Source organism: Paralichthys olivaceus, chromosome 5 (genome assembly GCF_024713975.1).
Source record: "Paralichthys olivaceus isolate ysfri-2021 chromosome 5, ASM2471397v2, whole genome shotgun sequence".
In the NCBI taxonomy this organism is placed as follows: Eukaryota; Metazoa; Chordata; class Actinopteri; order Pleuronectiformes; family Paralichthyidae; genus Paralichthys; species Paralichthys olivaceus.
The window spans coordinates 10,083,761-10,099,777 of record NC_091097.1 but is presented as its reverse complement, the minus strand read 5'-3'; the positions used below and the strand labels follow the sequence as shown (position 1 = coordinate 10,099,777).

Below are 16,017 nucleotides of genomic sequence, written 5' to 3'. Positions count from 1 at the left end.
ACCTGAGCCAGCGCACAACTCGGTGGCCTTCAGTCATCACTGGGCTTGTAATTTGAAATGTATTGACTTGCTTTCAGTCGAGTATGAGACCTTCTCAAAGACCTCTCACCCAGGCAAGAGAAATCAGCAGCTCTTTGAGAAACGTGGACTGTGTCAAGACGAGTCCTCTGATCTCACACTGGACATAACGTACAGTCCTGTTTCACAGTGGTTGCGTGTTGTTTTTTTCTCTGGGGTTGCAGCAGTGTTCACAGGATGTGTTTGATCGCCAGGTAGCTGCTGCCGAGAGTAGGTGATATGCGGTATTAAAGGTCGAGGACAGAGGGAGATACAGAAATTGATCGGAAGGATGAGGACATGGCGGGGAAGATAGAGTGAAGACAAATAAGTCAGTGTCAGCCTTTGGCATTTCTTTACACTGCACACCCCTGCTGAGTTTGAGCACCAGCTGCAGGTTTCATTGTTCCTCTGGTACTAATGTTTGCTCATGTCAATGAAAGGAGTCTTAACGAGTTTAAATTTACATACAATCTTTATTCAAGGTCATAGACATCTTTCAAAGGTATAACCCAATAAACAGCAACACAGGCATTTACAATTCAAGGACAAATAATTCACTGTTACGATAACATATCGAAGGTGTTTCGCCTCTGAAGATACCAGCCTGTTGCCTTCAAGTCCGGCTGGCAGACCACAAACCATATACTCATTAACAATACTTCTATATTATATATACCTCAAACTAAACATGTCCATGTCAGCACTGATATTCTGTTCACAGTCTGATGTCAATGAGGCCTTTGACTTCTTTCCCCCCCTCCATTGTGGCCAGTTTATGAAATGCAGTTCTTTTAGGACATGAAAACTATGATAATACTACACTGAACAGCTTCAGACTAAAATATTTTTGTTAAATTTGAAAATCACAAAAATAAATAAATCTACTCAACCAATACTGACCAGTTTGAATGTCTATGGACAACATAAGGACATATTTAATACTGTGACTGAACACTGACAGTTGTATATGCTGTGTGTGTGTGAAGAAAAATAATGTCTTTCATGTTAAGTATCACCCGCCCACATTGATAAAGATTGACTTCTGTATTGTGATTTATAATTGATCTTTATATAATTTCAGCTTCATTAGATCATATAATAGTTGTTTACATTCATTTTTTGTAAACGTTTGCCCCGTAATGAACATGAAATATAATTGCAACACTGAAAATTAAGATGATTTAACGTTGATGGATAAATAAACAATTTGTTACTGCCGCCAAGAACTGTTGCAAATGTTTATTTGCAGGATTACCCAAAAATGATCATCAAACTTGATGGAAGTATGCAGTATTGCCATATGCAGACACAGGACATTTCGGTGTGGATCACGATCCAGGGGCGGATTCAGGATTTATTCTTTTACACTTTCTTTAACATTGTGAAATTGCGAGGCGATTTCCAAAATTTGAGTTGATTTCTCAAAGAAAACTTAATGGATCTTGATGAAGAAAAGCTGACAGATCCAAATAAAAATCCAGATCTTGTGAATTGTGGTTTCATAAGGAGACTTGGGCCTTGGCAGAGGTATGGCTCTACTGAGTTTCATTATAATGTTATATGATGTTATGTTGATTTGGATCCGATGGAGAGTGATTTCTCAGCAATACTAACATATTCTGTCTAGAACGGTCTTAAACATATAGGGGAAAGATGGTCTTAAAGGATTCCTCCCTTCTGTATGCTAAAGACATATTTCTTGAACACCTGAACGATCGCTGTAATGCAGCACACTCTCCAGGCATAGATATGTTTTTTTTGCGTGCTTCATCCTCACAGCTCCACAGGGTAACGACAAAGCACGACACAAGCAGCCACTGTAAAGATACATCACTATCAAAATGCTGTCGGTGTGAAGATTTTGGTGCTAAGTTCTCACTACTTGCTACAGTGTATACTACATATATTACTACTTTTGTAATCCTGTTTTGTCTGTAAGGTGTGCGTTATTCTTTTTTTTTTGTGAATGCAAGCAGAAAATACTTTTCCTTTGTCTGACGGCATGTTTAACAATAGTAAACTTTAAGCTACATTTTCAACAGTAAGGACTTAAACCTAAAGATAAGACTTAAGTTGTGTTTGGCTGCTGTTATTCGTCTGGATGTTTAGCCTGAAAAATCTGGTGGTGAGACTCACAAACTGCGTCTTTAACAAGTACACACATAGCAGACAAGGACTTGGCTCCAGTCTGAGGATTTTGTTCTGAGTTCCAAAATTTGTCAGTGAGTGGAAAATCAGGATATGAATTGTGTTGTGTGAAGTAGGTTTAACTGATTCCCTGAAGCATGATTGTTCCCAGGGACTTAAATCAACTGTCTGGTTTGGAAAGTCTGATTAATGGTCAGTCAATGTAAACACAGGAATTTGAAGATTTATATAACAGATATTTCTTTGCTCTAACAAGGAAGAAACAGTTTTAAGCCTTGTTTGTCCACGAGTTTGTTTAGTTAAAATTACAGATGTTTCAAAAAGTCAATTTTTAAAAACACAATCAACTATTCTAGATTTAATCCTTCTCCTGGTTTAATTAAAATACTCACTAAAGTAGCTTTGTACTCACAAGGTGAAAGTTAGATTAGAGGTTGTGTTTTTCTGCAGCAACATGAAAGTCCTAACCTTTCAGTCTGGGACACACAGCTTCAGAGGACTGGAGAGAGCCGGACCAATGAGAGCTGCTGCTGGGAGCCAGGTCTTAAATTATTTCCCACACTGACACACAAACTCGATGGCTGTTTCCAGAACTTTCTAGCTCACTAGGTGCAATTAGCATCATAAACATTTTCAGAGCAATACTATAATGTTGTGAGGCCACACACTGTGTTATATTTGGGAGATGCCACAGTGTATTTTTACCCTTTACATTTTCAGATCTCCTGGTGAGAAGAATAAGCAATAAATGGCATTCTTATCAAAATTAAATATTAACCTGAAATATTATTAAGATTAAAACTAGCTAAATAACTTGGCTTGCTACTCTTTTTAGGACTTCTTGTCGTTAACTTATAATGCAGCTGCAATCATCATATATTCTTTGTCTGTATCATTTCAGTGGCTCGTTCATTAACTGCTGTCTCAATAATATCAATTAGGGCAGAATTGGAGGCGTACAAATGTAAGTTGTGCGTGTTTGTGTGTCTCAGGGCAGCCTCAGGGCTCCCTACTGCCGATCCGTCACACCGGCCTGAAAACACCAACCTTTAGAATAAAGTGAAAAACCCCAAAGCTACGCGTTGTTCCTCCATGATTCCCTTCATCTACATTAGGTACTACAGGACATCCTAATTAAGCCATTTATGCATTTTATCCCCACAATGTTTGTGAAGAATGTTGAAAAGTCTCGACACCTGTTAAACTCCCCTGCAACTGATGAGCAGATCTGAGGTATAGATTTAGACTCTGACTGAATACTATTGGATATGTAAGCTACTTCCACAAAATAGTTCTGAAATCTTAAATCTATCATATCAAAGATCATACAACAAAGATAACATTACCTCATTACAAAAAATATAGACTAGTAACATTTAGGATCAACTATCCATTCAATTCTAAAATATAGCTCAAGTGAGACAGCATAGGGTTGCACAGTGACAGGATGTTCATTTTCCTAGGAAGAAAACTTCACTGTTTTCCATTTTTTTCTCTTTTCATTTTGGTATAATTACTGAACAAACAATAACAAAAAAAATCTAATATTGTAAACATCATACCAGTACAAAAGCACAGGTTGCAAGACGAGGTCAGAAAACACCAATGCAGGCAGCGCTGACGGCTTCTACTCCTCCTCCATTGACTTCTCAATCTCCTTCAGCCTGCGGACAAACTCCTGAGCCTCTCTGTCTCCGATGCGCGCTTCCAGCATCCTCATGATTGGCTTCTCTGGAGGGGAGAGCAAACAGATGAGAGTAGTTCCTACACCTGACACAAATATCACTAGATTGAATGGCTTTTCATGTTGTATTGAAGAAGTAATTGGAAACCCTGACCTAAACCCTCTGGTCTCCAAAGAAGCCAATATTACGTTTGTGTAAAAGAAAGAAAGAAACATTTCTAACATGGCCTGGAACTATATGTACCACTGGGTTTACTGCGAGACAGGTGCAAAATGACCGGCTGGACACTCTTGCCGGCAGGTGAGGCGTTCGGTCTCCCCGGCCAACAGAAGTCGCTGAGAGGAGCCATGGCTTCGCCGGCAAAGTCGTTGGTGGAGAGCCAGTCATAGTCCATCACAGTGAAGGTCAAACAGGCAAACCTGTGTCTGTACTGCTCAGGACTGACGTGGCTGGAAGAGACCAAATCAATCAGGTTTATAGATGTGTAACATCAAGCCCAAAAGTCCCCTTAAAGACAAATTCAAATTCACTGATAAAGGTTTTGAACTGAACACACTGTTATATATCCCCTAAACCTGTTGGTGTACTCACAAGTAAAATAATTCGTCAAACACTGGGTGGAGGGTCTTGAGCTTCACTTGCGTGCGTTGACTCTTGGCCATAGGGAAGAGGTGATGGGGACAGAGCTCAACTATGACGAATGGGTCGCTCAGACCTGGTGACGACCAGAACAGTGAAAACTCCACTTCGAAAACATCAACCTGTATTTGAGTCAGACCTTTTGTTATGTTTTACCATTGGCATCCAGTGCGATGATATCTGCAGCATGCAGAATTTCCACCGTCAGTCTCTGCTCCGGAGCGTCATAATAGCACTTCACACTGATCCGACCGTAACGGGTGTGTTTGAGTGTTTTCTGCAACATTAAGTACATGTTATATAATTCACATACTATTTAAAAGCAAAATGTACAACTATCTCACCAAACAGACTAATCAAATCATGAAGGAATCATTTTAATCACTCGTCTGTATTCAGCATTTTTACACCTACATGCACATTAAGGTAAATTAAAGACATTTTTAAGACAGCGTACATATGTGGACTTCTTCAGGCAATGTTGCACTAAAGTGTCCCACCTGTAAAATAACAAATGTGGGTCAAAGATCCCAAAACAAATATGGGCCTTTTTTTTTGGCAAACAGGCAATGTGTAATCTGGAAGAGGTCTATGTGGTAAATAGTGAAAATGGCCCAAATAGCACAAGATAGAGTCAGGCCACCGTTGCACCTTCAGTTGACATAAGGTATTGCTATGGCTTACTTGTGGCCCGGATGTGGCAAACAGGCGCGGACTGCCACAAGTGCCATAAATCCACATGGTGTGCGGGCCGTATGACAGTGTGGGCCAAATCTGGGCCAAAACAATGTTGCTATATGGGTACAGCGAATGGAATTTAAGACCTATGTCAAGTACGCCAGATAAGAGGGAATGTCAGAGTCCCTGATAAACACTCACCCATAATTAAAGATAAGGTGAAGTAGACTGGCAGAGAATAACCCTCAAAATGCCAACTTATCTCAAAAACAACAAGGGCAAGTGTACTGTGATAAATTCTGACAGGGGTGTATATAAGTTGCCTGTTATCAGTTCTGGTCTTGGTTGTAGTTTTACTGTTATTGAACAAAACAAATTTGAGAGCACATAAAAATAGCCCTTAAATGAACACTAACATAATTAAGACCAACATAAACATATGCAGTATATAATATCTTAATGTATTTAAGACATTTTAGACTTTTTAAGACCCTAAAAAAACTGTGATGTTGAAGTATCCTGTCTTTAAAGAGCCTGGTAGAAGGCAATTTTACACTCTGAGGCAAAATAACAGACGACAAAGTGCTGTCCAATCGATACTTTCGTCAGCCAGGTATGTTCAAACGCACTTGGTGAGAAATCTTCTCCAGATAGTACTGTTCAATCAGCTCAAAGGAGGAACATTTATTCAGCCTGAGCTCCTCGTCCAGGACCTGAAGGGACATGAGGACGGTCAGACAGAAATAAATGACAGGGGAGGTGGAGGGACATACATCTGACCTGGGCTGATAGATTACAAGAAATTCTACCTTGTAGTCTCCGCTCTTCATGTCTTCCAGGGAAAGACCCTGTCCCTTAGCGTAGAAGAATTGCAATGCAGTCTAAACAAAATCCAAATAAAAAGTAAATTGCAAGCTTTATAGCAACACATTCAAGCCTTTACTTTTCGATAGACTGACATCTCAGCATAGACATGTTGTTCACACAAACAGCATGGTGCCTCGACAGGAGGAAAACACCAAACTCCAAACTCAGCCCACTCATGTGGCACTTGCTTCTTATGCAAATCACAGCCAAATACAAAGCAGCTTCTAAATTGTCATTCATGTAGGAACTCAGCTCAGCAGAGAACTACTACCTGGTGACTTTCCAAACATCTAATTTATGCTAATGATGCACAACATACTGAGCTAATTAAAGGATGATGATGATAACAGTGGTGATGATTATCATTACAGGGGTGACACATGTCTTTTTTAAGCAGACTATACTCTTCTTAGCTGGTGTGCTGTGGGAGTGAAGCTGAGCACAGTCACGAAAGAGTCATTTAAGATGAAAAAAGGATTTCACTGAGCACTGACCTCCACTGTGTACTGGAAGCGGTTGTAAAACTCCACCTGCACGCCTCTGTTTTCTGTCACTGTGTCCAGGATCATTCGCAGGAGTAGCTCCCACATGCTTTGGAGAGCTCTGCGAGGCAGCAGAAACAATGAGGAGACACCCACAAGTTTGTGTTTACCGGCGCATCCAATTACACCCCTGCACCCCCTCACTCAGTCTTGATAATAGCTTAATAATAATAACTTGTAGCACAAAACATGTTTAAAGGGTGTTATCAAATCTGCAATCTCACACATGCCTACACAGTTGTCACCCAATACTTTTAAATGTATGAAATCTTATGTAGAGAAGCAGAGACCATGGCTGTGTCTCAGTTCAGGGGCCGCATCCTTTAAAGGCTGCATTTGAAGACCAATTGCGTCACAGTGGCGCAAATAGGCTGTCCCACTTTGAAGGCTCCTGTAAAATACGGGCAAAAAATGCATCCTTCAACCGCAGAGAAACAAAGGCTCCGACAGGTGGATCCTTCCTGGCCCAACCTATCCCAGGATTCATTGTGTTTCGGTGACCAACTGTAATGGTTCCAGCAAGCGATGGCACGTCCAAAGCTTGCGTATCTTGCTTCAAACCGAACATTTAACGGTACACGTGAAAAAAACAACAAAGGGCATTTAAGCTTTCTCATTGTGTCTGTTGCTAGGCAACAGCAATAAGGGCAGTAGTTGGTGACACCGATCACGGAAAAATATCGTCGTTGAACATTTTGGATTGCCCTTTGCGGTTGGAGGCCCACAGAGGCCGCCTTCTTTGTGGGCCTGAACTGAGACGTAGCTCATGAAAGGTATCATGTAGTTTGAGGATATATTTGTCAAGGAGCTGGAGTGATTTAAACATTTAAAGCTTTTTGTGTCCTGCCACCTCAGGATCTCAGGCCTTTGCCATCAATGCCCCCAGTCTTTGGTATAGACTCAGTATATAAATGTGTATGTGTGTGTGTGTATAAGATAAAATCATTGACATCTTTAAGGAAAACATTGGTCAAAGGTAAAACATTTGAAACTCTAAATACCAGATTTAACAGTTTGATTGCATTATGTAAAGTACAACAACTGCTTTATGTGTTTTTTTGTTTCATTTATGATTAAATGATTTTGTACTAGATGACAAGATGTACTAGATAAACTTTTTAAATTAGCTTTTGCATGCAGCATGTGTATTACATGCGTATTAATATAACCAAGAACAGTTATGGTAACTGACGTGTACAAAAAGAAATGAAGTTATTTCAACAGGGAGGAGAAAAGAAGAACTACCTCGTCAGGTTCTCCTTGACAAGGTTTTCAGTGAGGATGCACATCGTGTCTTGTAAGTACTTCATGAGAGGTGACACAGCCTGGGAGAACATCACATTAACACATATTACATGTAATGCAGGAACGATCGCTGTGACAAGAAGGAAGGGTGCAGAAAAAAAACACTGCCGGAGGCCTTACGTCGTCGTTGTTGATGGAGTCTGGAGACAAGCTGATGTGCTGGATGTATCTGCGCAGCTCAGGGAGCATCTGTACAGAAATGATTTCTCACACAAGTGCACGCTGGTGTATGTGTATACACCAGCGTGCACATATGGTATCCCAATATGCAGCAATGGATCATAAAAAGGACAAATATAACTGAAACCCATTATTGTCATCTCACATTTGGATTCGTTTTTAATGCAGATTGAAAGACATCTGTTTTCACATTTATATTCGGTTCAAATATATAAAACACCCATAATCCCAAAGATGTATGTATATTTTTACCCAAATTTTGAAGTCACTGCTTGTGGAAACCTTACACCATCAAGGTATAAGGCACAGAAATTAAGAGCAGTATAGCTTCAATGTCTTTACTGTGACAAATCACCTTGTCAGTGAGCAGCGTGATGAGACGCTTGGCCTCTCTCTGCAGGTCTAGGTCCATGTTGTAAAGCTGCCCGTTGAGGGCCTTGTAAACCTGCTCCTTCCCCTCCGCCCCGCAGGACTCCTCCATGGCCCGCTCCACACCGTGCCAGTCCAGGTCATGGGGCAGTCGACCCAGGAACACGCGCACATGCTCCATGTTGTTCAGAGCGATGCAGAGCTAGCGGAAAGCAAGGAGGAGCCGAAGAGGAGAGACAGAGGGAGGAGGTGGAGAAACAAAAGAAGGAAAAGAAGCAGGGCTACAGAGAAGTGGAGGGATGGGGTGCGAGTGTGAATGATTGGATTGTAAACATATCTGTTCCCCTGTTAAGCCCTTTGTGTTGCCAGGGAGAACACTCGCTGACATTTACTTCCCTCGTCATCGTGCTCCCTCCCCCAGTAGTGTCTTGCTACAGGCATTACCTGCACTGTGAAGCTCTTGTGGTCTTTGCCCAGCTGGTTCCTCTCAATCTTGCGTGTTATCATCTCTGAGTAGCACACAGCCTCACTGCAGAAATTCTGCGATGTATAAAATCACAGTCATGTTACAACAGGGAAACTCCTAATTTCTTTTTTGTTTCTATTTTAGGTTTACTTCCATTAATATCTTTCATTAATCCTGATTATATGTGTTGTGTCTATACTGAGTATTGTTTGTGTGTATGCAGGATGTGAGTACAGGCGTGTGTCAACACTGGAAGTGGCACTCACGTCTGTCAAACGAGTGACAAAGATGAAGGCGCCTGCGGAGTCTGGCCAGGCCAGCTGGAGCCAGATCTCTCGTACCTGGCTGAAGCATGTCGTCACTTCCACGGGAGAGGAGCTGTGTTTGGCCTGCTGCACGGGCTCCAGCTGTTCGATAAACACACGGAGCATGTTCACAAATAAAAAAATGTTTTTGAAGACTATGTGAAACCTTTGCTTTTTCAAATTCTGTGGTACTTCAATGCCCCATTGAGCTCGATAAGGTAACATAAATAATTATAAGCACATAATATTGTGATTTTAAGCAGCTATAAAGACATTTTCAAGTTTATATTAATACATTTATCAGCTAACATGCATTCATACTGTATATTGTAGTTTTAGAAGCACATTAAGACATTTTCAAGTAAAAATAGCTTTTACTTTATATTCTTATACGCTTTAATTCATTCATTTTAATGAAATAAAAACATAAACCTGGATACTAAAAACTATTTAAAACAAACTATCTGATCTAAATTATTACATCTACCAAGGAGAACGTCTATTACGACTACGATTACAATAACATTTTGGTATGGATCTTGATCAGGGGGCAGATTGAGGTATTCTTTTCCTCTTTCTTTAACACTGTGATAGGGTGCTGACATTGATTTCTCAGAAAAAAAGTCATGATGCTGATGCTGATGTTGAAATACGAGTGTGGTGCAGAACCCTGCCAAAAATGTAACAGTGGTTTCATGAGGACACTGTTGGCGGAGGTGTGCGCTCCACTGAATGCCATTCTTATTTTCATTTGCATCATTTCAAGTGCAGGTGTCTCTTACTTGGTCCGTGTCCACTGCTTTACGGATCCTGTCGCAGGATCTGTCGTGAACGATCTGCAGCCACTTATGAATCGAGGACTTGAACCAGTTATGGAAGCCCGTCAAGGCCAACATTTTAGCGTCCCTGTCAAAGAAAAAACCTAGCCTGAGTTTTTATCTTCCGACTGACATTTCAAACAAATTACCAACAGACAGAGCCTTTTTTTTACGCTGCTATTTGAACAGTCATTAGTCAAAACTGATAACCCACTTCAGTGGAAGAAACTCCCGAAAGCCTTTGAGGGTTTTCAAGGACATGAAGAGCTCGAAGATGGTCTCTCCCATTGTTTGACTCAGTCTGGAGTTCTCCTGCTCCAGAGTCCCACACACTCGCTCCATTGCTACATTAACATCATCCGCCACCTGAAGGGCGAAAGAATTTGACTGTGTTCGAGTATGATGTGTCAAGGTAACAACAATACAGTGTGGCTGAAATACTTTTTACTTTTCACATACCTGTTTCTCCAGCTGTCTGTATGATATGCTGAAGAAATCTACTTTCACAGCACTGTGAGAATAAAAAACTCAAGTTGAAATGGCCATAGTCCAACAATGCAAATCAATGTTTCTGGGGAGGGAGCAGAAAACCTTTTATTTTCTATTTTATTTACAGTAGAGTTATTCACCTGTAGAAGAGTTTGTTGTAGATCTTCTGGGCCCTCTGCATGTCTGCACACACAGCATCCACCACCTGAACCAGCTTCTTCAGCTGCTCTTCCAGGGTCTACATTAAAACAATTATACAATCAGCATCCTGTATATCAATTCAGTTCAAAGGCATGGTCACTTCAATTAAAAAACATACGAATATACATGATTTGTCACCATTATTACTTAAAGGGATAGATTCAACTTGAAACGGCATCATTTACACCATGTTTTTAGCCTAATTGTCAGCCATTATCCTCCTCCATGTTACTGCAGTTCTTGTGAGAACTCTTGAATATCGTGAGTTCTCGCTGATGTTTTCTCGCGAGGACTCGCAAGTATAGCAAAAACTTTTCAATCGTATTGGATTTGGCTGCGACGCTGTTTACCCCTGAAACTTTTGTGGACTCAAACACTTCACCCACCTCTCCGTCGGCATAGTGGTGAATAGATGAGTGTATTTTCATTTTTGGGTGAATTATCCCTTTAACATTAAATCAGTTTAAACTTACCCCATCCTCTGGTTTATAACGTGCAATTAAGCTCTCGTACCACTCAGCCGTTCCTTTCTGTTGAAATAATTACACAAATTAAGAAGATTAGAAGGATTAATTAAGTATGTTTGTATAATCAAAGCCTACAAATGTGTCAAACACATTTTACAGCCACATAACAAGCATCTTTTTTTCCTGCTTTATCACGAACATAACAGCGATATAGTACATACTGCACTCTGTGATTGGTGGAGATACGCATCGTGTCACCTTTGTGTTCATAAGATCAACCTGTGTGTGCTGCATTCATGCAATACCAACAATCTGCAATAGGACATGTATTAAGAGCAGCACTTCTCCTGTTGAATACAAACAGAATAATGTTTTATGTATTGCATATTCCATTGTTACCTTGACAGCAGTAGTGATGTCCAGATGCAGTTCATTTCGAAGAGGACATACGGTTTTAAACGCCTGCATGTTTTGCATGTAGCCAATCCCCCTGGCGTGCACAGACAGGAAGGAGCATTACAAGCCAATAACCAAGGTCCTGTTAATGCTGCTTTCACGTCATACACCAACATATTATTTGTATAATTGAGTAAGGACACAAAAGCCACAATATTGCAAGGGTATCTCATCTTTAATTATTATATTTACTATATAAACCATGTCTGATAGCTGGGAGCTACACACACTTGTGGGTTCAGACTGTTTCATGGGGACCCCACAACTCCTATTGGGTCCCCACAAAGTCAAGCATGCAATAATATAGGTGTGTTTCTGAGAGGTGTAGACGATCTTCTTCGATGTATCGATCACTGGGCAGAGCTTGATTTCTCCAGCAGCATACGTCTTTCAGTAATTAGCTGATGTTACTGGCATGTGTGTGAAACAGACTCATTAAGTAGGGGGAGTTTTCGTCCATATTTTTTTTTGATGGAAACTGGAAGCTGCGGACAAAAGATGGTGATTTCTGTTGATCCAGAACAGGATATTTCAAAATCTAATTTTGCACGGACTATCCATGGTCTCCAATGGATTGTTTTAAAATTTGCCCTTGGTCAACACATTGTTGGCGACAATGTGTCTTGAAAATGAATGCATGGATTTCCATGAAATTCACTGTGGACATTCATGTTCTCCAGAGGATGAATGCATATGATTTTGGTGATTTTCCCTGAGACAAAAGTCCCACATGTACATGAGCAAACCATATCTATATTTAAATCTGTAATCTTCAGTTAGATTGTCATGGCTGCATGGACCTGCAGGGATGATAGGACTTGGTCAGTGATTTTACTGGTGGAATGGAAGCATTATATGATTTAGAGAATAGGACTGTGTACATAAAGTAAAAATATCTACATCGTTGCTCATGACCAAAAATGTATAGCATTTGGCCAGGAACAAATCTTTAACGTCTATTGATATGAGATGCTTGAGTAAGCATCAGTGCTTCCACCACACAGTGAATAACTGGCTGTAGTTTACTGTGTTTGTTCAGGTGAGAGGTTGAGCGTGTTCTTGATATGGCAACAAGGGTGGGTGCGTGATGTAATGGCAGTGTGACTTTACCTCAGCATAAGCTCGTAGCGCGTAATGGCAGCAGCACTGGTGCAGGGGAAAATCTGACGCATGTTCTTCATCAGGCACAGGCAGTGCTCTGTGTACAGCCTGAAGCTGTCTGACAGCTGCCTCTCCTGGACACAGGAAGGGCCCTCAGTTATAGCTTCAAGTACACTGGCTGTGAGGCATTTTTGGCCAAACCAAAAATCTTGATGAATGTCAGTGACGAGCTGAGCTAATGAGGTGACTGTTTCCACATGATGAAAGGTGTGTTCCTACTGTGAGGCCAATGGTGGGGAACCTACCAGGTCTCCCCTCACAGCGGGAGGGTCCCACTCTGCATCGATGGTCCTTAGGAGGCGCAGCAGCAGGGAGTAGCACACCCTCTGGGTCCGATGGTGGCTGCTGTAGCACTGCCAGCGACTGTGTTAAAAAAACAAAGTATTTACCTTTTGCTTGCCGAGGGTTACAAATCTGATCTGATCAATTTTATTCCTCCATTAACACTCACATAATGGCCTGTTGGATAGGTGAGAGATCAGTCTGCACAGCATGGTGAGTGAGCACCGTCCATGCTGGAGGACAAACCTGTCCGTTCCAGTTGTACGGCTCCTTCTGGAATTATTTGTGGAAGATTATCAGGTAATTTCAATTATCACATCTTTTCAGCCATTCATACATCAAACACATTGTTGTATTTTAGAATATGGCAGGTAATCAAGAAATACTGCAAAATATAAACATATATATAAAGGAAAAGGATTTTATTGAAACTTAATAGTAACAGTCTGAGACAAGGAAGAGCCCATTCACTTTTTTCCCTTTCTTTAACATAGTGAGATAAAGGGTATTTCCTTTTAGATACAGAAGATACATAATAATGTGAAATTTACTATATGTCTTTTAAAAACACAACCGTCACCAACTGCCTCATCAGAAACTGGTTTTGGTTGTGGAACACATGAGAGCAGGTACGTCCAGTCTTCTTCTATCTAGATTTTACACTGGAAATGTCCTTGTAGTTAAAACAAAGCTTAAGAATTTCTAATCCAATTTTGCGACCCCTGGAGGCCGTGCTGTTTGTGTCTTGTCCCAGATGACAAGCAAATCAACTGATTAGATGAGGCTCTCCTTAAGCTCAAGGGCTTTTCACACAAAAATAACAAATTAAAGTGATTCAGTGATTTAAAGGTTTTGTGTTAGAGTAGACAAAAAAAAAATCACAAATAGATTTAGACGGTTTTGATAATATCTGGAGGTGACTCACCTTAACATGAGCATGCTCATACTCCACAATCTGACTCAGCAGTTTCTTGTGAATAGAGACATTAGATTCCTTCTTGGACAAAGTTGTGTCCCTCTGAAGGATTGAAAAATGAATAACATTAACATTAAAAGCTGCAGGCTATCATTATCTACACTAAGAAGACGTTACACAAACCTGGCTGGTGAAGAGCTTCAGCATCAGGTGACATTCTCCCTGAACTTTAGACGCACTCGACCGAGGCTCCAGCTTGAACCAGGTGTCGTAGCCTGCAACAGGAATCTCCTGCAAGAGGGACAACAGCCATAATCATTGGCACTGTGACACTTCCAGGGACATCCATGTTTGCATCCTTCAGTCTAATCGAAGTTGTGTTGGATTTGTCACAGCAGCTCGGTACCTCTGTCTAGTGAGGGTTAGTTTGGAAATTCTCCCACTTTAAACACTCACGTTCAGAGGGATGTTGATGCATCCGAGGAAGTCATCGGCGTTCTCCTCGGAGCCCGATGACGCAGATCCATTGGCACGCATGGACTTGGCAATCTGCTTGAAATACCTGACAAGAGAGAGCAACGGGCTCTGAAGAGTTTCTCTTGCTTGTCTCTGGTTGAGTCCCTAGTGTAGTTATAATCCAAGAGTTTAATTTTTTAAGCATTTAGCTAAAGCTTCTATCTGCAGGGACTTACAATTAGAACGACAGCAGAACACGTTTCCTTTTTTAATGAAAGACAATTTTTTTTGTTGAAATTAAAATTGCCCATTTTCCACCACAGCATTAGGACCTTTTGTCCCTCGGCTATTATTGGCAATCTCAGGTTTTCATTAGACAGTTGTGCCATTTACTGATCTCTCCATGACACGCCTGAAGTCTGTGTTCTCTGTGTGCACAGCTTTATCGACAGTAGGCTTTCCTATATGTCAGTCTCTCTTTAGGGTGAAAGGGCAAAAACCAAATGCTCTCTTAATTAACCAACAGGATGGTGTCAGATTTTCAGCCTCTTCATTCATCAAGTGCAACATTTCAAAATGAAATGACCCTTTGATTGGAAAGTTGCCACAAAGCGATTTGGAAGAAACCAACTTATATAAAGTAAGTGATCACAAAAATTGTGAACCAGCTGCCCTGTAACCCTTAGATTAGTTTAGATTGATCGTAATTCAGGATGAAACAATGCAAGTTTCCTCTACCTGCCCATTCCTCTGAGTCCACTGACTTCATTGAGCTTCTTGCAGGCTTCAGCTACAGACACGTCATCGTCGTGATCCCTGAAGAACAAAGAGTCAGATGCCAGATGTTATTATTACAGCATCTCATTTCCGGGAGACACACGTTTTGTTATCTTTGTAACAATTAACGGAACCGAGAGTTGACGTCCTCCAATCGAGACCCATTGTAGCTGAGGCGTCAGCCACTTCCAATTTAGAGCTGAGACATCAAGATTAAAAGACAACTGAATCTCTATAGTGATAATGTTCACACTCAAGGACATAATGTGTAAAAGCATCAACTATAACCAGAAACAATGTTTTATCCTATTATCTTTTAATTCAATGTTGTTGCAAAACAAAAATACAAATGTTGAAAATACCTTTGGAAAATACTGCCGACTGTGCTAAAGACATTAACTGGATGTTTTCCATCGAGTTTATTTTCTATGTTACCCATTATGAATGATAAATAATAAATACATCAAATCAGAGCAAATTGAACAATAATCTAACACAATATAAAAAGTTTTCATTCCCCCTTGCATGGTTATGTATGAGGAGTTCAAGGTGTCGTCCGTGCACAAATCTTACCATATGTCCAGATGTAAGAGGTCATTGTGAGCATCATCTATTTCACTGTAAGAATAGAAATCTCCATGAGTAAACACCAACAATAAATACCTTTCATACTCCTTCCGCAGAGTCAGAAATGTGTTGCACTGTTCACATAACTGACAGCATTGGGTGTTAAGTGTGAAACTGTGAATC

At 40.7% G+C, this 16,017-nt stretch overlaps 1 protein-coding gene across 1 annotated transcript in view; it reads right to left on the bottom strand.

Annotated features, from left to right (window-relative positions):
- Positions 1-513: 513 nt before the first annotated feature.
- The window catches only part of baiap3 (BAI1 associated protein 3), a 36,999-nt gene continuing 21,495 nt past the window's right edge, over positions 514-16,017 (bottom strand). The window contains exons 9-34 of the mRNA XM_020094423.2: positions 15,841-15,885; positions 15,229-15,306; positions 14,491-14,596; positions 14,218-14,325; positions 14,044-14,136; positions 13,288-13,391; positions 13,082-13,199; positions 12,786-12,910; positions 11,619-11,709; positions 11,226-11,282; positions 10,692-10,789; positions 10,522-10,573; positions 10,277-10,428; positions 10,027-10,150; positions 9,206-9,346; positions 8,918-9,013; positions 8,460-8,675; positions 8,045-8,113; positions 7,865-7,944; positions 6,572-6,680; positions 6,020-6,091; positions 5,840-5,923; positions 4,689-4,809; positions 4,485-4,608; positions 4,137-4,342; positions 514-3,939 (exon numbers count right to left, since the gene is read on the bottom strand). Of these exons, the coding sequence (XP_019949982.2) occupies positions 3,836-3,939; positions 4,137-4,342; positions 4,485-4,608; positions 4,689-4,809; positions 5,840-5,923; positions 6,020-6,091; positions 6,572-6,680; positions 7,865-7,944; positions 8,045-8,113; positions 8,460-8,675; positions 8,918-9,013; positions 9,206-9,346; positions 10,027-10,150; positions 10,277-10,428; positions 10,522-10,573; positions 10,692-10,789; positions 11,226-11,282; positions 11,619-11,709; positions 12,786-12,910; positions 13,082-13,199; positions 13,288-13,391; positions 14,044-14,136; positions 14,218-14,325; positions 14,491-14,596; positions 15,229-15,306; positions 15,841-15,885 (2,773 nt within the window). The 3' untranslated portion in view covers positions 514-3,835. The remainder of the gene's footprint in view (positions 3,940-4,136; positions 4,343-4,484; positions 4,609-4,688; positions 4,810-5,839; positions 5,924-6,019; positions 6,092-6,571; positions 6,681-7,864; positions 7,945-8,044; positions 8,114-8,459; positions 8,676-8,917; positions 9,014-9,205; positions 9,347-10,026; positions 10,151-10,276; positions 10,429-10,521; positions 10,574-10,691; positions 10,790-11,225; positions 11,283-11,618; positions 11,710-12,785; positions 12,911-13,081; positions 13,200-13,287; positions 13,392-14,043; positions 14,137-14,217; positions 14,326-14,490; positions 14,597-15,228; positions 15,307-15,840; positions 15,886-16,017) is intronic.